The sequence below is a fragment of the Mobula birostris genome, chromosome 4 (genome assembly GCF_030028105.1).
Source record: "Mobula birostris isolate sMobBir1 chromosome 4, sMobBir1.hap1, whole genome shotgun sequence".
In the NCBI taxonomy this organism is placed as follows: domain Eukaryota; kingdom Metazoa; phylum Chordata; class Chondrichthyes; order Myliobatiformes; family Myliobatidae; genus Mobula; species Mobula birostris.
Genome location: NC_092373.1, coordinates 174,505,544 through 174,530,739, shown reverse-complemented (window position 1 = coordinate 174,530,739; position 25,196 = coordinate 174,505,544). Strand labels below are relative to the sequence as shown.

At 44.0% G+C, this 25,196-nt stretch overlaps 1 protein-coding gene across 1 annotated transcript; it reads right to left on the bottom strand.

Annotated features, from left to right (window-relative positions):
- Positions 1-2,686: 2,686 nt before the first annotated feature.
- On the bottom strand, positions 2,687-24,716 carry LOC140196768 (uncharacterized). The gene is made up of 4 exons (XM_072256517.1): positions 24,121-24,716; positions 7,055-8,107; positions 5,129-5,207; positions 2,687-4,395 (listed from the first exon to the last, which is right to left on the bottom strand). The coding sequence occupies exons 1-4, from the start codon at positions 24,161-24,163 to the stop codon at positions 4,311-4,313; spliced, it is 1,260 nt and encodes a 419-aa protein (XP_072112618.1). The 5' UTR covers positions 24,164-24,716; the 3' UTR covers positions 2,687-4,310.
- Positions 24,717-25,196: the final 480 nt, after the last annotated feature.

Genomic DNA, 25,196 nt, shown 5'->3' with positions numbered 1-25,196 from the left:
TGGGCCTGCTATGTTGGTGCCAGAAGAATGGCGACACTTGCGAACTGCCCAGCACAATGCTCGCTGCTTTGATTTGATGCAAACAATGCATTTCTCTGTTTCTATGTACAGTACATCACAAATAAAGTAGATCTTTAATCATTATCTTAAACTGAGTGCTCCCCTCCCCCTCCTTAAAACTCTCTTCCTTTTCGTCTTTTCTAATCCATATTTAATAAGTTCAAAGAAACATTTCACAAGGATCTCCAAATGTCATTATGATATTTCCCAAGTTACAGCACAATCTGTAATGCCAGAAGAATCCAAGGGCTTTCCAATCTTTGTCAACTCCTCCTCTTTGCGGGAACAAGGAGTCACTGGAAGGTCAAGGGAAGGATTATTGGTGAGAAAGCTGATGAAGCTGGTATAATGATTCAAAGGGCACAGACCTTCCACCCCAGCCTCTCATGTTCTCAAACGAGGACAGAGAGCAGCAGTGGAGTTGACAAATCCACACCTATGACATATTTCTGTTATGGAGCAGCCAAATAGAAATGTACTCACCTACTCATGTGTGGGAATTATGAATAGACAATCAGCCTGAGTGTGTGCTCTGCTTTTCAAAGATACCCTGATTATGGCCCATTGGTTACAACAATCTGCCTGGAGCCCAGGGGTTTTGTTCCCAGGTGTTTGAGGAGAAGGACTTGAAATGCTTCCCATCTGTAACCAGGTTAATGATAGAGGAATTGTTATGATCACGTTACAAAGGTACAAGTTCTGAATGAGACCACATTTGGAGTATTGCGTTTAGTTCTAGTCACCCAGCATAAGGAGGATGTCATTAAACTGGAAAGGATTTTAAGAAGATTCACAAGGATGTTCCTGGACAGGAGGGCTTCAGTTATAAGGAAAGGTTGGATAAGCTGGGGTTTTTTTCTCTTGGTAGGATAGGAGTTGAGGAGTGACATAGAGGTTTATAACATCATGAGGGGAACAGATAAGATGAAAGGTCACAGTCTTTTCAGCTGGGTAGATGAGTCCAAAACTAAAGGGCATAGTTTTAAAGTGAGAGGGGAAAGATTCAAAAGGGACCTGAGGGGCAAATTTTTCACACAGAAAGTAGTCAGTAAATGGAACAAACTGTCTGAGGAAGTGGTTGAAGCAGTTATAACTACAACATTTAAAATAAAAAATGGACAGATACATGGATAGGAAAGGTTTTGGAGATGGGTCAAACATGCGCAAATGGTACTAGCTCGTGTAAACACCTTGGTCAGCATGGATGAATTGGGCTGAAGGGCCTGTATGACTCTTAAGATGAAGCAATCTGATTGTATGGTATGAGAGGCTCAAGGGGTCAAGGGGGTAGCTCATTCTGGACTTATTTTGGAGAGGTTCTATCACATGATTGATCACATGAAGAGGTCACATCCATGACAATCACTAAACAATAGCCACTCAGGTCCAGATGGGAAAGTCTCCCAGTCTGAACTGGGATTTATTAAAGCAATACAAAACAGAAACAGCTCAACAAGTCTATGCTGATAGTGATAGTCCAGCTGGTCCTAATTTCTTGCGTTCACCCTTGCCCCCACATGTACGTTCTTAAATGATACATACTATTGTACCAGGATTTTGGGCACATCTTTGAGCTTTGAGTTCAGAGCTCAGTGACAGTAAGGACTGATCCCCCCCTCTCCTCTGAATTCTCCACAGCACCTGTCCTGTCCCACCCCACGGTGGGTCAGGCAGTGGGTGTACATTGACCGCGAGTAGGAGCTAACTAGGCACTTGTTTCCAGTGGGAATGTCGGATCTCAAAAAGGATATAGTGCTTTCATGGCATATACAGTATAATGAATAAACTCTTCTTGGGCTTCTAGCTGGGAACAGGAATCGATTATGACTGTTTTGATGACAGACTCTGCCACCTTCATCAGGGATAATGCCTGGCCAGGTCTGGTCCAGTTGTACTTATAACCTTGTAGTCCGTCCCTCCTGATTGGTTGGTGCTCATCCAATCAGGTTTCCGCACTCCCATCTTGTTTACAATCCAGTTCCAGTTCTTACCAAGGGCGAGACCTTCGTCTTTATTAAAATTCTTTTCCTCTAGTTTTATTTCAATGGCTTCTTCTAACAGGCAGTCCAAAAAACCATTGGTGCAGCATAGTAGTTTTGTGCCGTCAAGGTGAATCCTATGGTCTTTGTGATTGCAATGTTCTGCTAATGCCCATTTCTCTGGGTAGGCTAAACAGATACACCTCCTGTGCTCCTTGAAGCTGGTTTCCATTGTGTGTCCTACCTGGCACCACATTGACAAGGAACCCTGTAAACACCAGCCAACCTGAGTCCCAGGTCATCTTTGACCCACATAGGCTGAGATTTGAGCTTACTTACCGGTTTGAAATAAAGCTGGAGGAAAAGAAACTTCAGCTGTCCATTCCCCTTCATTGACGTTGCTTGACCTGCTGAGTTCCTCTAGCAGCTTTTGCTCCTCCAGTCTTCAGTCTCTAAACGCATCACCTCATTAACTGCAAATTCACAGGATGTACCCACTCAGAACAAAAACTACCTCCCACCCTGGCACACTCAGACCAGCACCACCACCGGTCTGAAGTCAGACTAGGTCAGGTTCAGTAAAAACGGTTAATTTACAATTCTGAATTTAGTGAGCAATTTCCCAATGATGGACTCAAAGAATGTAGAATAATTAACTCTGTTTATTATGTGTCATAAAGTAATAAACTATGTTAAAATCAGCCATAGACTTCACTTCAACTCATGACACATAGTTTATTGTCTGACATCACTGACTTGTCTCTCTTAAGAAGGGCCACGGGACTGTTTTCAGAAGAGAGAAAGCTACATTCAAACAGTTATCATTATGTTGCCACCTCAAGGGACGGATGTTTACAAGCGAAATAGAATCCAACAAAAATTGGCTTTACATCTGTACCCAGTGCAAAGAATACTCCACGAATTACACACACTCATTGGTTCCAAATTTTGCATGATTTTGAGCATTCACACATTCTGAGATAAGTCTGCCCACCTGAAGAATCTCAATTCAGAACGTCGACTGTCCTTGTTCCTCCACAGATGCTACCTGACCCACAGAGGTCCTCCAACATCTCGTTTGTTGCTCCAGATACCAGCATCTGCAGTAAATCCACATTCTCTCAACTTTCCACCCTTCCTACCTCAATCTTCTGGCTGGAAGTTACCCTCATTTAAGAAGCATCTGGACGAGCGCTTGTCAGCGAATGCAGGGAGAGCTTTGGTCCAAGTAGTAGTAATCAGGATTAGTATAGATGGGGACTTGATAGTCAGCAGGGACATGGTGGGCTGAAGGGACTCCTTCTGTGCTGTACCACTGATTTTCTCCTTTTTCAAAACTGACCTAATCACTGAATAATCAAAAATTCTTCCCATGAAATCCAATATATGATCAATGGTTTAGAACAACATCAGTTTCATATAAAACTCCGTAAAATATAAATAATTTAACCAGTTTTTCCTGCCATCTAAGTGCTGACAGGATATTCTGAGTTTGGGGCCAGGTAACTTTGGGGGTAATCTTCATTGATGCAACTCTCCTATTGTAACTTCACTAAAGCTGGTGTATATTTTATTGTTTTATGCAGAAGCATTATCTCTACCGTTTCAACCTTTGTTTCATCTACTGTAAAATACATTCTTCTTCTGTGATTCAATTGCTTGGTATTTGACCACTGATAACAATCTCTAGGTAATGTCTCAGCTGACTACATAAATTAGCGTCATAGCAAAGCACAAGTCATCTGAGCTGTGCAATCAATCACAGACTTATTTCCCAACCAGCCTTCCCAAATCCTCCACAACAGCTTTAGCAAGCCACTCATACACATATGCCAATTTTAATGGAGTTAAGACAGATTTGGAAGAATTGAATTGCTATAGAAGTAACCTTGCCCCAAGCTCAGAATATTCAGTCTACACCTAGCTGTTTGTCCATTCATTGGCTGATCTCCAAGACAGATTCTGGGTTCTGATGGAATCATCTGCTGAACTAAGTGGAAAGATGATAGAAGTGAGGGTTGGAAAGGGGGAAGTAGGAGTGAGGTTTGGGATGGTGGGGAATGAAGATAGGGGTTGGGAGGGAGTATTGGGATGGGCGAGTGTTATGGGGAAGGGAAGGAAATTGAAACCAGAGTGACCAAACGGAAAGAATCAGAATTAGTCTGATGATACTTGGCCATGAAATCACATTTCATTCATCTTCAGCTGATAGTGCAGGGTGAACAAGCCCTCTCCCTCTGACTGAGCAGTCTGTGTCTCATGCCTAATTTATTAAGAATCATCATACAGTGGATTATTGTAATTCTCCCAGCTGCCATTTTCCTGGTCATCCAACAACCGTCCATACGAAGAATTCCTACAAATAATGAACAAGATGTTGTTGAGCCAGAAGATCAGGAATTTTACCGCCGTCTTAGAATCATGATTCAGTATAATGAATTTTGTACAAACCATAGTGGTTCTTTTTTCTTTTTACATCAATATTGACAAGATTGTCAGACTACCAGCCCATATGCCATAGGAAACATTTTTCAATTTCCATGAATTTAAAGACATTAACATCATCACCATTATGTACCATGATGTATGACATAGGCAGTCATGGTTTCATGACTATGATTACTCTTGGCAAAGTTTTCTACAGAGGTAGTTTGTCATTGCCTTCTTCTGGGCAGTGTCTTTACAAGACAGGCGATCCAAGCCATTATCAGTACCCCAGAGATTGTCTGCCAGGTGTCAGCGGCCACATAACCAGGACTTGTGATATGCACCAGCTGCTCATATAACCATCCACCATCTACTCCCATGGCTTCACGTGACCCTGATCAGGGGGCTAAACAGGTGCTACACCTTGCCCAAGGGTGACCTACAGGCTAGTGGAGGGATGGAGCACCTTACAGTTCTTTGGAGACTTATCTCCACTCTGCCACCCAATTTGAAGACATATGCAATCTGAATTCCAGCCTCTCCAGGAAATTACTGTGTACCATGATCTAACTGATGTGATGGGAACTTTAGCAAAAGAAGATTACTAACTGTTAATACCTCTATAATTGTAAGATGGTTTACAGTATTGTTGTGGCTCTTACCTTGCTTTAAGGTACATGACTCCCCCGATCAGCACCAACACCACCATGATAACCACAACTGAGATAGCCACTACGCTTCCTGGAGACAGAAGACCACAAGGCAGAACAAAAAGAGAAAAGCTGTCAAAACGTTTAACGCCTGCCTCCCCAGAAGATGCCCGAAACAGACTGCAATTGTTCAGATGTACACAACTTCAAAGTAGAAAACCCTGGCATTCATTGCCAATATTACGGTGTATAAGTAGGTTGTAAGTATGATACCTCTAGCAGCCACTTTGGGAAGAGAAACTGGGGCACAGCAGCAGATGCAAGGGAAGATTTGTTACGATAATGTTGACCAGAATGCAGGTCTTGTGAGAGAGCTTTTGGACCCAGAAGGGATTGAAAGGACAGTTAGAGATTTAGCAAGATGTTGCCTCTATTACAGGAAGAGATTGGACTATCTTGAGTTGTTTTCTCCAGAGCACTGGAGTCTAAGGGAAGACCCCTTAGACTCTGTGGTGGCCAGTGCTATCATGTTTGCTGTTGTGTGCTGGGGCAGCAGGCTGAGTGTAGCAGACACCAACAGAATCAACAAACTTATTCGAAAGGCCAGTGATGTTGTGGGGATGGAATTGGACTCTCTCACGGTGGTGTCTGAAAAGAGGATGCTGTCCAAGTTGCATGCCATCTTGGTCAATGTCTCCCATCCACTACATAATGTACTGGGTGGGCACAGGAGTACATTCAGCCAGAGACTCATTCCACCGAGATGCAACACAGAGCGTCATAGGAAGTCATTCCTGCCTGTGGCCATCAAACTTTACAACTCCTCCCTTGGAAGGTCAGACACCCTGAGCCAATAGGCTGGTCCTGGACTTATTTCATAATTTACTGGCATAATTTACATATTGCTATTTGACTATTTATGGTTCTATTACTATTTATTATTTATGGTGCAACTGTAACGAAAACTAATTTCCCCCGGGATCAATAAAGTATGACTATGACTATGACTTGACAGAAGTTTATACAACTACAAGAGGCATAGATAGGCAGCAGGTATCTTCTTCCCATTGTTGAAATGGCTAACACTAGAGGACATGCATTGAAGATGAGTGTGGGGTGGGGGGGGGGTAAGTTCAAAGGAGATGTGCATGGCAAGTTTTTTTGTACAGAGAGTGGTGGATGCCTGCAATGCGCTGCCAGGGGGTGATGGAGGCGACTATGATAGAAACATCAGGTGGTTCTTAGAGGCACAGGAATATGCAGAGAATGGAATATGAATATTCTATAGACAGAAGGGATCGGTTTAGTTAAGCATTTAATTACTAGTTTAACTAGTTTGGCACAACATTGTGGGCTACTGTACTGTACTGTTCTACATTATAAATGTTTACATTTCCTGGTGCAATTTTATGAGCTGTCTATAAGACAAGTCAGTCAGGAATTCTGGATAATCCCTTCATCCAGGTGAGGAGAGTGTGGGTGGAGGTTAGTTTAAGGTGCAGCTGAATAATCAGATGAGGGAGAGAGGAGATGCAGCAAGAAGGTGGATGTTCAGCCCATCAGGACCTGTGCTAGCTCCTTGTAGAGCAGGCCAGTCAGCCCCATTCCATGTTCATCTCCATCATTCATTAGCTTCAAATATTTCTGTTTTCAAAGCCACAATGAAGACTAAGTGCTAAGAAAAGGAGTGAAAGTATGTGGCAAAAACACTGGAAGGGAGGTAATGCTAAATATTCTGCCTATTTCCATTTGTGAACTCAGGTCTGAGATCATTTGATGGGAATGAATCTCTGGAGATGGTCACTTATGCAAAATAATTGTGAGAACTGTTGAAGTTGGAACAGCCCCTGTCAGGAATCCACTTCATTCTGTGTGGAAGGGAGGAACAGTGGGTTTCACAGAAGAGCAAACAAGGAAGGATGTTATCTACTCACTCACCTGTGCTTAGACTTGCAGCTCTTTGCTGAATTTCCCTGTGGGTCTGCTGGGTTGAGAGGGTGTTGGGTTTTGGTGTTGTGTCTGGGATCACTGAACTGGGCCAGTGTGAAAGATGTGGTGCTGTGGTAGATGGAGAAGACGTAGATGTCGTAACTGAAGCTGTTGTTGTTATTATTGTCTTTCCAATAGTGGCAGCCGTGGTTTGTGTGGAAGCAGTTGTGCTGGGTTCTGTTTGGCTCACTGTGGAAGTTGCACTTGGTGATTGTGTGGCTTTGGTTGACTGCTTCTCAGCAGTGGGTGACGGTTCAACACTTGTGCTTGTTGACTGGGCCGTAGTTATGACGGTTAGTGGCATACTGACGCTGGTTAACTGTGTTGAAGCCGAAGTTGACTGTGATACACTGGTTATCTCTGATGAGGTGAGTGGTAGAGTTGGATGACTAGTTGAGGTTGAATGCAATGCTGTTGTACTGCCTTTGGTTGATTGCAATACATTGGTGACATCTGTCCTTGGTTCTGATGTACTGGTATCCGTTGATCCAGTTGAGTCTGAAGTTCTTGAATCTGACTTTGTTGACTGGACTGAAGCGATAACTGTCCATGGAGTAGTATTTTCTGTCACTGATGTTCTATCAGTGGCTGCTGGTTCATTGCTGGATCTAGAATCCAACTCTACTGTACCGGTACTTGAAAATTCTGTTAAACTGGAATATGCCTGGGAGGTACTTGTAGCATTTGTTGGTTGTCTGCCAGATGTGTTTGTTAGGAGTGGAGTAGATTTTGAGGGGCTGCCTGTGACCGCTGAGGATCCAGTAGAAGGGTTGGCAACGGAATCTGTAGAGTACTCTGAGAGAGAGGAGCTAGGTTCGGTGCTCACAGTGACAGCCGTGGATGTTGAGATGCTTTTCACCCCTTTTCTGAAGAGCTCCAAGGTGGCTACTGATGGAGATGCGGTGAGATTGAAGAATGCAGGTTCTCCTGAACCATGTTTTGATCCAGTGGCATTGAGTAATGTTTCTGTTACGTTGCCTTCAGTTGAAATAATACATAATTCTGCAAAATAAACCAAAACAAACCATTGAACTGGGAAAACTCAACAAGTTTTCAGATAGTTATGGATAAAGGTAAGATTGGACCTTGGGGCAAGCATTAAATTGGGGAAAGGTAAATTGGTAAATTGATTTATTATTGTCACATGCACAGAGGTACAGTGAAAAATTTTGTTTTGCATGCCATTTATACAGATCATTTCATTATAAAGTGCACTGAGGTAGTACAAACAGAAGCAATAACAGAATGCAAAATAAATTGTTACAGTTATAGAGGAAGTGCAATGTAGGCAGACAAAAAGGTGCAGGTCATAACAAGGTAGATTGTGGGGGCAAGGAAAGGCTAATTGCAATAGTATTAACAGGAGTTGGGGAGAATACACTGGGAACAGCTCTTATTGGGCAGTCCACATGTGACAAGTTTAAGGGCCAACTGGTTGGTCAAAAAGGCTCAGTTCCATGGCATTCAGGATGAGGCAGCATCCTGATTTGACATTGACATTGGCTTTGCGGGAGAAGCCAGAGAGTGGTAGTAAATGGTTACCTCTCTGACTATGACTTGTGATGTGCCCCAGGAATCGGTACCGGGCCTATTGTTGTTCGGTATAAAGATTTGAATGATAATGTAGGAAACTGGATCAGCAAATTTACTGTGAGCAAGAAAGTCAAGGATGCCAAGGTCTGAGAATCCTGGATGATATGAGATGATGCAAATATAGTCAAAACTAAAAGGGAGCATATAGTCAGTGGCCATTTTATTAGGCACCCCCTGTATGTTCGTGGTCTTATGATGTAGGTTTGTTGTGTCATGCATTCAGAGAAGCTCTTCTGCACACCACTGTTGTAATGCATGGTTATTTTCTGTCAGCTTGAACCAGTCGGAACACTTTCCTCTGACCTCTCTCATTATCAAGGTGCCTTTGCCCACAGAAATGCCGCTCACTAAGGCTTTTTTTGTTTTTCGCACCATTCTCTGTAAACTCTAAACTCTGTAAACTGTTGCATGTAAAACTCCCAGGAGATCAGCAGTTTCTGAAATACTCAAACCACACTGTCTGGCACCAACAATCATTCCATGGTCAAAGTCATTTAGATCACATTTCTTCTCCATTCTGATGTCTGGTCTGAAAAACAACTGAATCTCTTGACCATGTCTGTATGCTTTTATGCATTGAATTGATGAGATATTTGCATTAACAAGCAGGTGTACCTAATAAATTGGCCACAGAGTGTACATAAGGTTTAGGAAACTAAAATCATACAGAACCTTTGAGGGCCATAAAGGAAGCAGAAAAATACTTGAACAGGAGGACTCAGAGGGATCATTAAATGACCTTGGCAAGTAGTATAAAGAGAACCCCAAAGCATTTTATCATATATCAACAACAAGTGGGTAGCCAGGGACAGGGCAGAATCACTCAGGTACCAAGGAGGAAATTTGTGCTTGGAGCCAGAAGAAGTGGGTGAGATACTAAATGAGTACTTTGCATCTGTATTCAGCAAGGAGAAGGATGTGGGTGATTGTGAGATCAGGGTGACAATGGCTGATACTATAGGGTATGTTGAAATCGAGAAGAACCTTAAGAGCATTGATGTACAGAGAGATATTGGGTTGCAAGTCCATAGTTCTCTGAGTATGGTGACACAAGTAGACAGGGTGATAAAGAAGGCATGCTGCATTCTTGTCATAGTGAAGTCGAGAAGTCACATATAAAACTTTGGTCAGAGTATTGTGTGCAGTTGTAGTTGTCACATGCAGAGGCTTGTCAGAAGCTGCAGAGAAGGATCAGCAGCACATTGCCTAGAATGGATAGGAAGTCTTTATCCCAGGGTGGAAATGACAATCACTAGAGGAGAGAGGTTTAAGGTGAAAGGTGGAATGTTTAAAGGAGATTATTGGACCAAGTTTTTCCACACACAGACACTAGGTGCCTGGAACATGCTTGTAGCAATTACAATAGTCATCTTTAAGTGGCATTTGGACAGGGACATGCACTTCAGGCAAACGAGATTAGTTTACATTGGCACAGTGGCTGGCACAGATATGTTGGGCTGAAGGGCCTGTCCCTGTGCTGCACTGTTTAGTGTTCTACATCTGTGGAGATAGCACAAAGCAAGAGAGTGGACAGTCCCAGTTGTGAAGGCTTCAGAGTGAGGGAGAGACTGGGAGGAGTAGGCCAGTATATCCTGATGTGGAGAGAGGTAGGGGCAGAATTTACAGGATGCTCCAAATGATAAATGCAATTAAGAAGAAACCGATCCCAGTGGCAGTGATCACTGATTAATTGGCAAATAATTGGGCAACAGAAACAGGGGAGATGTGGGTTTGAGGGGGAGGCAGATTCAACCGGAGCTTTCACGTGGAGATTGGAAAAGAGTTGAGGGATATATTTTCAGGACTCTGGTTAAAGAGCAGTGAGTTCTGAGAGTAATCAAAAAGCTTTTCCTACAACTAGCTCAATGCGGTGACTGAAGACCGCTTCCCCACACTAAGTGACTACTGCCAACATTTTTGCTGTGTTTCAGGATTTCCTTGAAGTGCAGTTAATGATAGCCAGGCACAGCTGGGGCAGATAAAGTTTAACTCAATGTTTCCATTGTCCCCATGTTGTTTGGACTAAAGGGGCTTAACATTCGTGTTTATAGATATAGTTGGGGCAAACCACTCTGCCATTTGTAGCTGCTGTACCATTCAGTCTGACCACAGCTGATCCTACTTCTCCAGAGCACATTCCTGCTCTCCCTTCCCATTCCCCTTGAAGCTTTGAGGACAGACCTTCAGGCAGATTAAACTCACACTGACAGATCTCAGACAAGTTACACCACTGAACGGAATAGTCACTTCTGGGTTTTTCCAGAATCAACTCTGCTCATGTCAGAAGTACAGCAGCTCTCTCCGAGCTGGTATTAACCCCTCCCTGGGTGGATGTCCTTTGCCAAGACCAGACCAACCCAGATCAGCTCAAACACGGGCCAATGTGTGCACACGAAACAGAGAACAAGGTTACCTGGATGAACCCAGAGGGAAGTTTAAAGTAAGGGTTTAGAGTAAGGGTCCTTGACCCAGAATAGAGGATGGTGATAGAGTCAAGGATTCATATAGCACTGAAGCAGACAGCTCACCACATCCACCGCTAGTCCTCCTTACAAGCACTTGGTCTGTTTCATGCATTGATATTTAAATATGAAAGTAATAAAAGTATCCATTATGTTACGTATACTCACATGCACACATGATGCAAACACACACACACACGAGCCCGCACACACACAATCATTTTCCTAAGAGATAGTGTATCCACAGTAAAAGTAGGCTTTTGCTTTTTTTTTTAACTGCCCATTATGCCGCTAATGCTTAGGGCAGCAATAAATGACCTCCATCTCTGTCCAAACACAGATAACTGCTCACAGATATAGAAGGATTCTTCACTGTTGTTTCCATAACAATTTTATTTTATTAGTCAGGGTTGTTAGCTCTGGGGGACTGGTGGACCACTCCTAGTCTGGCCTCTACCCTTTGACCTGTTTGGCACGGGTGATCCTATCAAGAGCCAAAGCATAAGGCCCTGACTCCAGCCAACATAGCTCTCCAGGTCATGGAGGTATGCAAGCCTCCAAACCCTATGACAAGTTTGTGGTCCGCTTGAGGGAGGCTTTCCATTAGGTAAGCATTAATCATGGTTGAGCACAGATGTTTATTTATACAAACAAGTGTGTTCTCTCCACTAAAGTTCAGAGAGAAAAGTCCATCGTCTTCTGTTCCCTCCTCATATGGTGGGAAGAAACTGGAATACCCGAGGAAAACCCACCAGGGCATAGGGAGAATGTGCAAACTCCACAACGAGAACCCTAGAAGGCAGGATTGAATCCAATCATGAGAACTGTGAGGCAGCGGCAATCTGCTGCACACGGGTGTCACCCTAACAATGATGGCCCAGCATGTCCATGCTCCAGACAAGGCCAAAGTACTCACAGCCATGACTAGAAGATGTGCCAGAATGTTGGTTCCTCCTGAGATCTCACCAGCATCGAAATCAGTCTGCATGAGAGTTCTGGGTACAGAAAAGGCCATGGGACCAGACACGTCCCAGCCGCAGTGCTGGGGACCTCTAGTCAACTGTCATAGTGCAGTCCTAAGACTGGCATGTACACAGCAAGGTGGAAAATCGCTCAGGAATGTTCTGCTCATAAAAAGCAAGACAGAGCCAAACTGACTAATTCCTGCCCAATCTGTTTGCTCTCAATCAGCAGTTGTCATCAAAATTGTTGTCAATAACCTGCTCATCGATGCAGAATTTGGGTTTTACTCTCGTATGCATGTACAGTACAGAACAAGCCCTTCAGGCCCAACGAGCCCCACCGCCCAGCATCCCACCTATTTAACAATAGGCTAATCACAGGACTATTTCCTGGCACCACTCACTCCAACCTCATCACAACTTTGGTCCAAACATGGAGGAGAGGTGGGAGGGGGTGTCCCAATACCAAGGCAGCACTTGATGAAGAGTCTGGCAGAGCTCACAGTTCAAAGCCCCATGATCAGCAAGTCCTGGGGTCATTATCCAGAGGTCAGCGAAGTCTGGAGGTGGAGGTTAAAGCCCAAAGGTCGAAGGCTGAAATCAGCGAATCTGGAGCTCGAGGTCCAAACATCAAAGCGCCTGGGTCAGGGTACCTGGAGGTTGGAGGCCCAGTGCCTGTGAGTCCAGGCCAAGAAGCGGCCTGCTGTGTGTGTGTGACTGGATGGGGGTGGGAAAGGGCTTTCTTTGCTTGTTGTCTTGCTGAACATTGTGCGCATGTTATGATGGTGCCGGAATGTGTGGCGCCACCTGTGGGCTGCCCCCAGGACATCCTTTAAGTTATGCTGGTTGGTAATGCAAACGATGCAATTCATTGTATGTTTTGATAAATTAATCTGAATAAATGAAAAAGAATCTAAAAGAAGTCTAATAAAGTTGAAGTCAATGGACATTAGGGCAAAACTCTCTAATTATTTAGGCAGAGATCACCTGGGACAGATCTCCATTGTTTTTTAAATGGTGCCTTTACTTGAATAACCTGATTGGCCATTAGTCTAATATCTCATTTATCTTCACCTCAGAAGGAGACAGAGTAGGGATGAAAGGCTTAGATTTTCACAACATCATCCGAAAGTGCTCCACAACCAATGTGACATTTAAAGTACTTTTTGGTAGAAAACACAAAGGAGAACTTGCGTATGGGTAGTTCCCACAATCAGCAATATGGTGGATAACTAGATAGCCCCTCTTGGTGACGATGCCTTAGAAACAGCAGGGAGAATCCTATGTAACAGACACAAAATGCTGCAAGAACTCAGTCAGTCAGGCAGCATCTATGGAGAGGAATAAAGAGTCAAAGTTTCAGGCTGAGACCCTTCAATGGGGAGAATCTTATGCTGTACAGTAGATGCCATCTAAAATAACTGCCCAACACCAAACATCAAAGTGAAATGATTTACAATATGTAAATCAATGATAAGGTACTTTACAAATGCAAAGTAGTTACAGATTTATTGGTTTATAAAGAATGAAGAACTCCATTAAGAGTCACTAAAGGGAAAAGTCCATTTCAGATTTTAGGACAGAGATCCACTAAGTATACAGCAAGGATCAGAACTTTCCTGTCTTGAGATAGCTTAATGTTTAACACTGCATGAACTGGGAGATCAGAGGTTCAAGCTTAGACTACTAGAGTTAATAACTGAAGCATTCTTTTCTCAAGTAATCTACGTTTAACTCATCACAAAACATTCTGAAGATTACACAAGTAACTGTTACACTAGTGGTCACCAACCTTTTTAAGCCCAAGATCCCCTAACTCGGCCCTAGTGAAAGGCAAGATCTACCTACTAAATCGTTTAGAGAAAAAACAGTTCATATTGTACTTCCAACTTGAGGCCTTTTATTTGGGCTAATTGGACTGCAGAAAGCAAAACGCCGTGGCGGAGGGAGTACATTCGGATTGGAGGATTGTGACTAGTGGTGTCCCACAAGGATCGGTTCTGGGACCTCTACTTTTCGTGATTTTTATTAACAACCTGGATGTGGGGGTAGAAGGGTGGGTTGGCAAGTTTGCAGACGACACAAAGGATGGCGGTGTTGTAGATAGTGTAGAGGATTGTCGAAGATTGCAGAGAGGCATTGATAGGATGCAGAAGTGGGCTGAGAAGTGGCAGATGGAGTTCAACTCGGAGAAGTGTGAGGTGGTACACTTTGGAAGGACAAACTCCACGGCAGAGTAAATGGTAAGATACTTGGAAGTGTGGAGGAGCAGAGGGATCTCAGGGTACATGTCCACGGATCCCTGAAAGTTGTCTCACAGGTAGATAGGGTAGTTAAGAAAGCTTATGGGGTGTTAGCCTTCATAAGTCGAGGGATAGGGTTTAAGAGTCGCGAGGTAATGATGCAGCTCTATAAAACTCTGGTTAGGCCACACACACTTGGAGTACTGTGTCCAGTTCTGGTCCCTCACTATAGGAAGGATGTGGAAGCATTGGAAAGGGTACAGAGGAGATTTACCAGGATGCTGCCTGGTTTAGAAAGTATGCATTATGATCAGAGATTAAGGGAGCTAAGGCTTTACTCTTTGGAGAGAAGGAGGATGAGAGGAGACATGATAGAGGTGTACAAGATATTAAGAGGAATAGATAGAGTGGACAGCCAGCGCCTCTTCCCCAGGGCACCACTGCTCAACACAAGAGGACATGGCTTTAAGGAAGGGGTGGGAAGTTCAAGGGGGATATTAGAGGAAGGTTTTTTACTCAGAGAGTGGTTGGTGTGTGGCATGCACCGTCTGAGTCAGTGGTGGAGGCAGATACACTAGTGAAGTTTAAGAGACTACTAGACAGGTATATGGAGGGATTTAAGGTGGGGGGTTATATGGGAGGCAGGGTTTAAGGGTCGGCACAACACTGTGGGCCGAAGGGCCTGTACTGTGCTGTACTATTGTATGTATGTACATATGTATGTATTTGAATTACATAAAATGCTTTAGTCAAACTTTCAAATTAATTCAACCAAGAAAACACTGTAACCAGTATATCAAAAAGGCCATAGCTGTCTTTCTTTAAGAATATTACAATACTTCATACCTTTAATTCTACGTTTCATTATTTAATTTTATTTCAATACGAAAAATAAATGATTAAAAATTGACTGTTGCACATAAGTTTGATGACTGGGGCTGAATACTTTCTGCTAGTTCCCTGAAATTTGGCTCATAACTACAGACAGCCAGTCTGAAACAGTCTGTGAAGTGTCTGTCAGTAAGACAGCTCCTGTACTTACATTTAATAATTTCCATCTGTGAAAATGCAATTTCACATAGATAAGTTGACCCGAAGTAGGCACTGACTTTTACTGTACATGTGCTGAGATGAGGAAACTTCTCCCTGCTGACAAGCCCCCAAAAGTCACCATCCCTTGATCTTGCTTTAAGCTAGATATCATTTTGCAAATCAATTATTTCCATTTTTATATCACTTGGCACACCAAATACTTGCTGAAATTTGGCTGCAATCTGTTCTATATCGATCGGCAGAAATGGGTTTGAAATAAGTGCAGCAATATCTTTCATGACGTTTAACTCCCCAAAACGGCAATCCAACTCTATTACCAGTTTGTCTAGGGAAGCACAGTACTGCTCAGGGTGAAAAGCATTTTTTTCCTTGATGGCCTGTAACATTTTTTCCAAGTTGGGAAAGTGTTTCAGCCTCCCGTTCTTTAAATTTGAAATCCAAACACCGAGCTTGGCCTTAAACGCATTTACTGTGCTTATCATGTGGGGCAGGTGTTGGTCTTTTCCCATGAGCTCGTTGCTAAGTATGTTTAATTTAGCCGTTAGGTCTATCAGAAACCCTAAATCTAGTAGCCACGCATCATCTGACAGTTCCTCGTGCTCCTCGTTTCTTGTCAACAGAAAAACCTTTATCTCAGGCAGCAAGTCAACAAATCATTGCAGCACTTTGCCGCGACTCAACCACCGAACATCAGCATGAAGAATTATGTCTCCGTAAGCGGCATTGAGCTCATCCAATAGTGCCTTGAATAAGCGGCGCTGAAGTGCCTTTGCTCGAATAAAGTTTATCAGTTTGACCACCAGTGTCATTACATGAGAAAAAGTCCACAACCTTCCCAGCCAAGGCCTGCTGATGAATCACAGAGTGATAATCCAGGAAGTCGGGAAAATCAGGGTCATTACGGCACAGTGCTATGGAACCAATGCGCACACCGCGCATTGCTGGGGCCCCATCAGTAGTAATTGCCACCAGTTTATGAATGAGGATGTCATGTTCACGGACATATTTTTTAAATTCATTGTAAATATCCTCACCTCTTGTTCTCTCCTTTAAGTGCAATAGTGAGGAATTCCTCCTTTGTTGTAAAATCCTGGAAAGCCATTCTGACAAATACAACAAGCTGAGCTGTTTGCATTACATCCAGGGATTCATCGAACTGTAGTGAAAAATATTCACAGAGTGACAAGTCCTTTAACACTTGTCGACCCACGTCCTTTGACAGTGACTCTACCCTCCTTGTCACTGTTGCAGGGCCAAGAGGTATATTATGTATTGCGGTTGTGATGTCGTTTTTGTTTTTAAAGTCATTAAAAACAGTCTCTGCGGTAATGGCCATTGCTTCCTTGAGTAAATTGCCATCTGTAAAAAGCTTTTTGTGTTTAACCAAAAGGTGACTTACACGAAATGATGCTTCAATGGCAGCCTTATTTTGAGCAGCATGTTTTGTGAAAAACAATTGCTGGGCCTTCAACCCCGATTTCAGCTCCTCAACTTTCCTGGCACGGATTGCACTCTTTGGGGGGTAGGTGTCTTTAAATTTCTGGTGGTTGATGTTGTGGTGCCGCTCCAGATTCCCTCTTTTAGTCAGTGCTTGTGTTTGGCGGGACAATATACATACACACTTGTCTTTCACCAAGGTAAATAGAATTTCCTCTTCCCATTCTGGATGGAATTTGAAGGTGTTTACGCCTTCTTTCGTGGAGCCTCCGCCATGCTAGCTAGCTACCTTGCAGGATATCACAAGCGAGTGCCGTATATTGATGTTTGCGACAGTCTGTACTCTTATCTAACCCAATTAGTCACTTTGACGCAGCACAAGCTACGCTGAAACCATGGTGCATGGTGGAGAGGCTATACACACATGCACACTGGGCAGAAAGAACGGAACTAAAACTCTGCAACCCGGAAACAATCTCTCTTTACAAACAGCTTTCTGTAGCGGGAGTATTGCTATATTACCATTATCCTAATTAGTATTACTTATTTTTACAATGCTCACATTACAACAGTATTTGTGTATTTATTTTTCTTTTTTTTCCGGGATCTTCTGGAAAAGTCTCAAAGATTGACTGGTCGGCGACCACTGTGTTACACTATCCCATCAGCAAGTCGAAATAAAAAAGAAACACGAATTCTGGAAATCAGATATAAAAGATGATAATGCTGGAAACAATCAGCAGGTTAGGCTACATCTGTGAGACGCTACATCAGAATTGATATGGGGTCCTGGATCTGAAATGTTAACCATTTCTCTATCCATAGATGCTGCTTGACCGGCTGACAATTTAGCGTTTTCTGTTTTAGAACTAGGGGTCACTATTTAAAAATAAGGAGTTGTCCAATTAAGTCTTATACTTCAGACACAACAGTAACATGCTCTCAAGGTTAGAGGGGAGAAGTTTAAAGGTGATTTGAAGGACAAGTTTTTTTTAAAGGTAGAGAGCGATAGGTGCCTGTTATGTGTTACCAGGAGTAATAGTGGAAGCAGGCAGTTTGGTGCATTTGAAGAGGCTTTTAGATAGAAGATGAACATGAAGAGAATGGAAGGATATGAATGATATACAGGAGTAGGACATCTGGTATAAAGTGGCATTAAAATCAGCATAATGTTGTGGGCCAAATGGCTTCTCCAATAATGTACTATTTGAAAATGTTTGCAAGGTTATAACCACTGTCTCCACCAACTCTACAGCCACTAAGATGTAAACCATCAGGTCCAAGAGACTCATCAGCCTTTAACTCCACTGGTCTGCCTAATACTCGTTCTCTAGTGTTGGTAATGACATTTACTTCCAACTGGAATAGTTCAGTATTAATGGGATGTTCATAATATCATCAATGTAAAGGACTAATACAAGATATATGCCCTCAACCATTCCTTCTTCCTCAAAACTATTTCCCAAAGGTTCACTGTGATCTCCTCTCTATGTACCAGAAAAGAAAGAATTTATCATCAATTTATATATATTTTTAGTTTACTTTCACCTTCTTGACTACTTTTTCAGTCTTCCCTTGCTAGGTTCCAAATCCAGCACAATCTGTGGGCTCTTCACTAACTTACAGGTTTAATACCACAGTTGGTCTACTCCATCTTCATCCCCAACATTGAAGCCTTCCCGATCCCTCTTAGAATCTTTCCATCTCATTGGGACAGAGTTTTATTGGGAGTTATGAATTACTTCCATTGACCTTTGTAACTATCTCTACTTGTCTACTACCCATTGTCTATTTCAGCATGCTCCATCACCATTCCTTTGTCATTCTTCCTACTTATGTTTAACACAGACATTTTAGACCTAAATTTCTCATTGTGAAATCAAATGCTAAATCTATCATGTCATAATCCCCATTACTAGGGGACCCTTAACTGTGAGTTCATTTATTAAATTTGCTTTGTTATACATCACTAGATCCAAAATTGCCTGGTCCATAAGTTGGCTCCATAACATAGTGCTCTAGGAATCTCTCCCAAATGCACGCTATGAATGTGTTCTCTTGGCTACCATTCCGGTCTACATGAAAATGAAACTCACTCATGATTAAGGTGCCAATCTTTGTACAACTCCCCATTTTTTTAAATTTATACTTTTTCCTAGAAGCGTGGTTGTAGTTTGAAGTCATCACTTAACTACTTTCTGGTTTACTTCATACCTCCACCCAAATGAGTGCCAGATTTCAATCTGCATGGTCGTGGTCACACTTCCTGCCTCACATTCACCCCACTGATGCTGCGTGACCTGCTCACTTCCTCCAGTAGATAGCTTGTTGCTCCAGATTCCAGCATCTGCAGCCTCTCGCTTCTCTTCTTCTTCTGAGCTGAAATCCCCTTTTGTAACTTGTACCTATTTCACCTCCCTATGGACTTTCACCACCACCTTTACCTTCTGGACTAAAATTTAAATATCCCTGAAGATTAACATCCCCACTTTGATCACATTGTAACCAGGTTTCTGTAGGTGGCTATCCAAATATAGCCATTTATCCCTATTGATCAGTGAGTCATTGACTGAGTTTCAGATTAGGCACGCATTTAGATGCAGAGTTCCTTATTTTATGCTTTTATACATCCTTCTATATGTTAACCCTGTCTATGGGTTTGCTTGCTTACTGTTATAGATATATAGAACAGAAACTGATCACTTAGCCCATTAAAACTACTCTCATTTATCGGACATAGAAGCTGAATTAGGCCATCTGGCCCATTGAGTCTGCTCCACCACTTCATTATGGCTGATCCATTTTTCCTCTCAGCCCCAGTCTCCTACTCTCTCCCCATATCCCTTTATCCCCTGACCAGAATCTACCAGCCTCTGCCTTAAATATACATAAAGACTTGGCCTCCACAACTGCCTGTGACAAAGAATTCAAAAGATTCACCACTCTCTGGCTAAAGAAATTCCTCCTCACCTCTGTTCAAAAAGGTAGCCCCTCTGTTCTGAGGCTGTAACCTCTGGTCCTAGACTCTCCCACCATTGGAAACATCCCCTCCACATCTACTCTATCAAGGCCTTTCACCTTTCGATAGCTTTCAATGAGGTCACCCCTCATTCTTCCGAATTCCAGTGGATACAGGCCCAGAGCCATCAAACACACTTCACATGCCAAGCTGTTTAATCCTGGAAACATTTTCGTGAACCCTCTCCAGTTTCAGCACATCCTAAGGGGCACAAACCTGCTCACAAGTGAGGCTCACCAGTGCTTTACAAAGTCTCAACATTGCACTTGCTTGTGTTGAGTTCATGTTGCTCTAAGCCTTTCCTATCAATGTACCTGTCTATGTAACTTTAAAATGTTGTTATTTTACATGCCCCAACCACTTCCTTTGCGGGCTAGTCTCAAATATCCACCACCCTCCTGGTGAAAAAAGTTGCCTCTGGGCCCTTTTAAATATTTCCCCTCTCTCCTTAAACCTATGCTCTTTAGTTTTTGATTGTCTTTCTCTGGGAAAAAAAGACTGTGTGTATTCACCCTATCTATGCCCCTCATGATTTATACACCTCTATAAAGTCACCCCTCAGTTTCTAACATGCAAATGAATAAAAAAATTAGCCAGCCCACCCTCTCCTGATAACCTTTGAGTCCTGGCAATATATTCACATAAATCTTCTTTGCACTCTTTCCGGTTTCATGATGTCATGTCAAGCTTCGGTTCGGGCCTTAAATGTTTGCTTTCTATTCATCTGAATTTCATTTCTAATGCAATGCAGATAAATAGAAATTTCTAAATTAAGGCAAAGGTTGATTTACCAAATGAAATCAAAAATGAGGGAAAAACACAAAAAAAGCCAGCAAAGGGGTATGCACAAGGACTGAAATTCAGACTACACAGAGTCATAACAGACCTTAAAAACCAAAACTGTGTTATAGACCAATTAAAACAAAGAGAAATAATTCACAAAAAGTTTAAAATGACGAGAACACAGGTGGCCTCAGGCCTCTGTCAAAAGACAGCAGAGGCCCCTCTCAGATCTGCTTCCAACTTCTGTGCTGCAATCCTGCGAGCGGAATTTCATTCCACAAACTGCTAACAGGTTTACAGAAACAGAACAGATGCAACCACACGAATGGTTAAGTGTTGCAGTCAGATTGAAACCGTTATCGAAACAGAACTATTCAGCTAAGAGCAACCTGCTCATCAGACTCTGAAAACAAAGCAGACTTCTCACCCAGGTCGTTCCAAATAGTGTGATTATACTACATAACACACATTTAGCTAGTGCTACATCTCCAAGGTGCTGCCCACAGGAACTTAAAAACAAAACTTGACAACAGGACAAGAGACTGAAGGCTAAAACAGAAGGATGGATTTTAAGGAATAACTTAAAAGATTTGTAAAGGTTTTGGCAAGGAATGCTGAATTTGGGATCTTGGCGGCTGAGAGAATAGTCCCTAATGTAGAAAGTGAAGGAAAACCGAGGACTTGGTGGAATGCAAATGTTTTGATACTTGCAGGACTGGAGGACACACCTCCAATCCTGCAGGAACTTCTGTGGTTGTAGACTTTCCATGGAGAATCATATACAGTTTTGTTGTCCTCCCCCAAGGACTGATGATAAGATGGACTCTTGACCACACAATCTGCACTGCACTTTCTCTGTAGCTGTTAGTTTTATTTTGTGCTCTGTTATTGTTTTACCTTGTTCTATTTCAATGCACTGTGTAATTTGATCTGTTTGAAAAGCAGTGCAAGACAAAATTAATAAGCCAATTCCAAACTAACAAAGATTCGCAGTATCCCAGCTATGCCATCGTTATGCGGCTATCATCCAGCAGGAAGTAATGAAGCCTGACGGGCCACACCACTAGGATCAAGAATGACTACTTCCTTCCAACCATTTGATTGTAAAACCAACTGGCGCACCGCAGTTTAGCAGCACTATGACCACTTTGCACTGCAAAGTGTGAGTTTGTCTTTGTTCTATTTGTGTTTTCCTCTTGTAAAAATGTATAACCTGTTTTTCATTTGAATTATACTTACCTGATCCCATGTGCATGTGATGCTACTGTGAACAAGATTTTCAGAGCACCTGTGCATACAGAGCACTTGTGCTTGACATTGACATGTAGATAATTTCATGAAGAACCATAAACAATTCTGCTACCCTCACCCAAACAAGGATGATCTTGCCATACAGGCAGCACAGAGGGGCTGGTGGGCTTGTAGAATGAAGAGGGCCTCTAATCTCGAGAGGCTGAAGGAATGAACGGAGGTCAAATGGAAATTCACAAAACTCTTACAGAACAGGGTGGGTGTTTACCACTGAGTGAAGAAACTCGTCCTTATCTCAAGAGGGTGGTGAACATTTAGCATTCTCTACCCTGGGGGACTGCGGTGACTCAGTCCATAATGGTGAACGTTTGGAATCCTCCACCCTGGTGGACTGGGGTGACTCAGTCTATAATGGTGAACCTTCGGAAGTCTCTACCCTGGCAGACTGGGGTGACTCAGTCCATAATGGTGAAGCTTTGGCATTCTCTACCCTGGCAGACTGGGGTGATTCAGTCCATAATGGTGAACCTTTCGAATCCTCTATCCTGGCGGACTGGGGTGACCCAGTCCATAATGGTGAAGCTTTGGAATCCTCTTCCCTGGCAGACTGGGGTGATTCAGTCCATAATGGTGAAGCTTTGGCATTCTCTACCCTGGCGGACTGGGGTGATTCAGTCCATAATGGTGAACCTTTGGAATCCTCTATCCTGGCGGACTGGGGTGACCCAGTCCATAATGGTGAAGCTTTGGAATCCTCTTCCCTGGCAGACTGGGGTGATTCAGTCCATAATGGTGAACCTTTGGAATCCTCTTCCCTGGCGGACTGGGGTGACCCAGTCCATAATGGTGAAGCTTTGGAATCCTCTTCCCTGGCAGACTGGGGTGATTCAGTCCATAATGGTGAACCTTTGGAATCCTCTACCCTGGCGGTCTGCGGTGACCCAGTCCATAATGGTGAACCTTTGGCATGCTATACCCTGGCGGACTGGGGTGACTCAGTCCATAATGGTGAACCTTTGGCATGCTATACCCTGGCGGACTGGGGTGACTCAGTCCATAATGGTGAACCTCTAGAATCCTCTACCCTGGTGGACTGCGGTGACCCAGTCCATAATGGTGAACCTTTGGAATCTTCTACCCTGGGGGACTGGGGTGACTCCATCCATAATGGTGAACCTTTGGCATGCTATACCCTGGCAGACTGGGGTGACTCAGTCCATAGGAACAGTACTAGGCCATTCTGCTCAATGAGTCTGCTCTGCCATGCTGATTTATTTTCCCTCTTAACCCCATTCTCTTGCCTTCTCCCCATAACCATTGAGACCCTTACCATCAAGAACCTATTCAACACTGTTTTAAGTTTCAGCCATAAATTTCTGGCAATTAGAGGGGTCGAGGAATATGTGACCATGTAGGTAGGTAGATCAGTGGTGTTTTTTTCTTTAATGGTTGTCTTGAGAAACAGATGGTCAATATTTACCCTCTTGTCTGTTGATAACATCCCTACACATCTGTGGATGTATGTATCACATATCTACATAAGTATTACCTAAATCTCACTCTTCCCCTCTCAGCTGTTTCATGATCCAGTTCATCTTCCTTGTTTAGGCAGATCACATAATTCCCCACCCACCTTTGTTCGATGTGACCTTTGGCAATCCCTCAATTTAACCCTCACTGTCATTGCAATTGCTATAGTGAAGGGAAATTCAAGTCTTCGTTTCTGCCCCACCCTCAGTGCACATGTGCCCACACACTCAGTGATATGTGCTTAGGCTGCACACATGTACGTACACCACATCCTCACCACACATTGACGCACACCCGGTAACTGTCTACACCCTCACACTCACAATCACTTACCACACTGCACACATGCCTTCACTGCCAAAACACATTCACACTCATTCACCCATGCCAACTAACCAAAACACACTCAGCCACACCACTCAACTGCACCAATTCACACACACACACACACACACACGCACTCTCTCTCTCTCGCTCTCTCTCTCTCTCACACACACACACACACAGACACACACACACGCACACTCTCTCTCTCTCTCGCTCTCTCTCTCTCTCTCACACACACACACACACACACACACACACACACACACACACACACACACACACACACACACACACACACACACACTCACTCACTCACTCACTCCCATCCCGCCTTTCACCGGAGCAATGAACTCACCTGCCATCAGCAGCAAAGTGGCCAGACAGACGTTGCGGAGCATTGCGGCGGTTGGTGTAGATTTGGCCTCGGAACCCGGGATCGATTCCTGTCACTCAGTCGGAACCAACTTGTTCGGGTCAGGGGAACCGGGCCACCGTCTGTGGGATCCAGCGATGGACCGTGCCGTCTGCGGGATCAGGCGGGGGACACTGCCCTGTGCGGGATCAGGCGGGGGACTGTACCCTGTGCGGGATCAGGAGGGGGACTGTACCCTGTGCGGGATCAGGAGGGGGACTGTACCCTGTGCGGGATCAGGCGGGGGACTGTACCCTGTGCGGGATCAGGAGGAGGACAGTACCCTGTGCGGGATCAGGCGGGGGACACTGCCCTGTGCGGGATCAGGCGGGGGACTGTACCCTGTGCGGGATCAGGCGGGGGACTGTACCCTGTGCGGGATCAGGAGGGGGACTGTACCCTGTGCGGGATCAGGAGGGATGATCGTGCCGTCTGCGGATCAGGCGGGGACACTGCCCTGTGCGGGATCAGGAGGGATGACCGTGCCGCTTCGGCTCTCACTGTCTCTGTCCCTCCCGCCGCTGACCGACTCCCCCCAACGACGGAGCACCGCCTCCGGGCGGGCGGGGCTGATCAGATCCGACACACCCACACCAAAGCTTTCACTTCCACTGAAACGAAAGTAAAGCCGGCAGCCGGGTCCGGTGATAAGCCAGGTTATAAACCAATGCACCAGCTCCGGGAGTCCCGAGACACTGCGGATGTGTGATCCAGAACCTTCTGGAAGCTCCGCTGGGTCACCGGCTGAGGATGTCTAGCATCTCGTGCTTGTGTGTGGGGCGGGGTGATGTTCAGGAGAAGGTGGAGAGGACCTGACATTTCCATTGTAAGTGACACCGAAGCTGAAAGATAGTAGGTGACCGTCATCAATACCCAAAAAGGTCATCCTCCTCTACCTCCCTACAGGTCACATGCCGACACTCCACCAGGTCACCCTCACCTACACCCCTAGTGGCCTTGTGGTCACCACATGTACTTGCACCTCTCTACAAGTTACATGCACCTGTAGATCACACCCC

What these genes read in the sequence shown, in the direction of transcription:
- LOC140196768 (XM_072256517.1), bottom strand. Translation starts at nt 24,163, where the DNA reads ATGCTCCGCAACGTCTGTCTGGCCACTTTGCTGCTGATGGCAG. An exon ending in CACTTTGCTGCTGATGGCAG is followed by an intron (nt 8,108 to 24,120) that starts GTGAGTTCATTG and finishes TTTATTTTGCAG; the next exon opens with AATTATGTATTATTTCAACT. An exon ending in GTCATGTACCTTAAAGCAAG is followed by an intron (nt 4,396 to 5,128) that starts GTAAGAGCCACA and finishes CATTATTTGTAG; the next exon opens with GAATTCTTCGTATGGACGGT.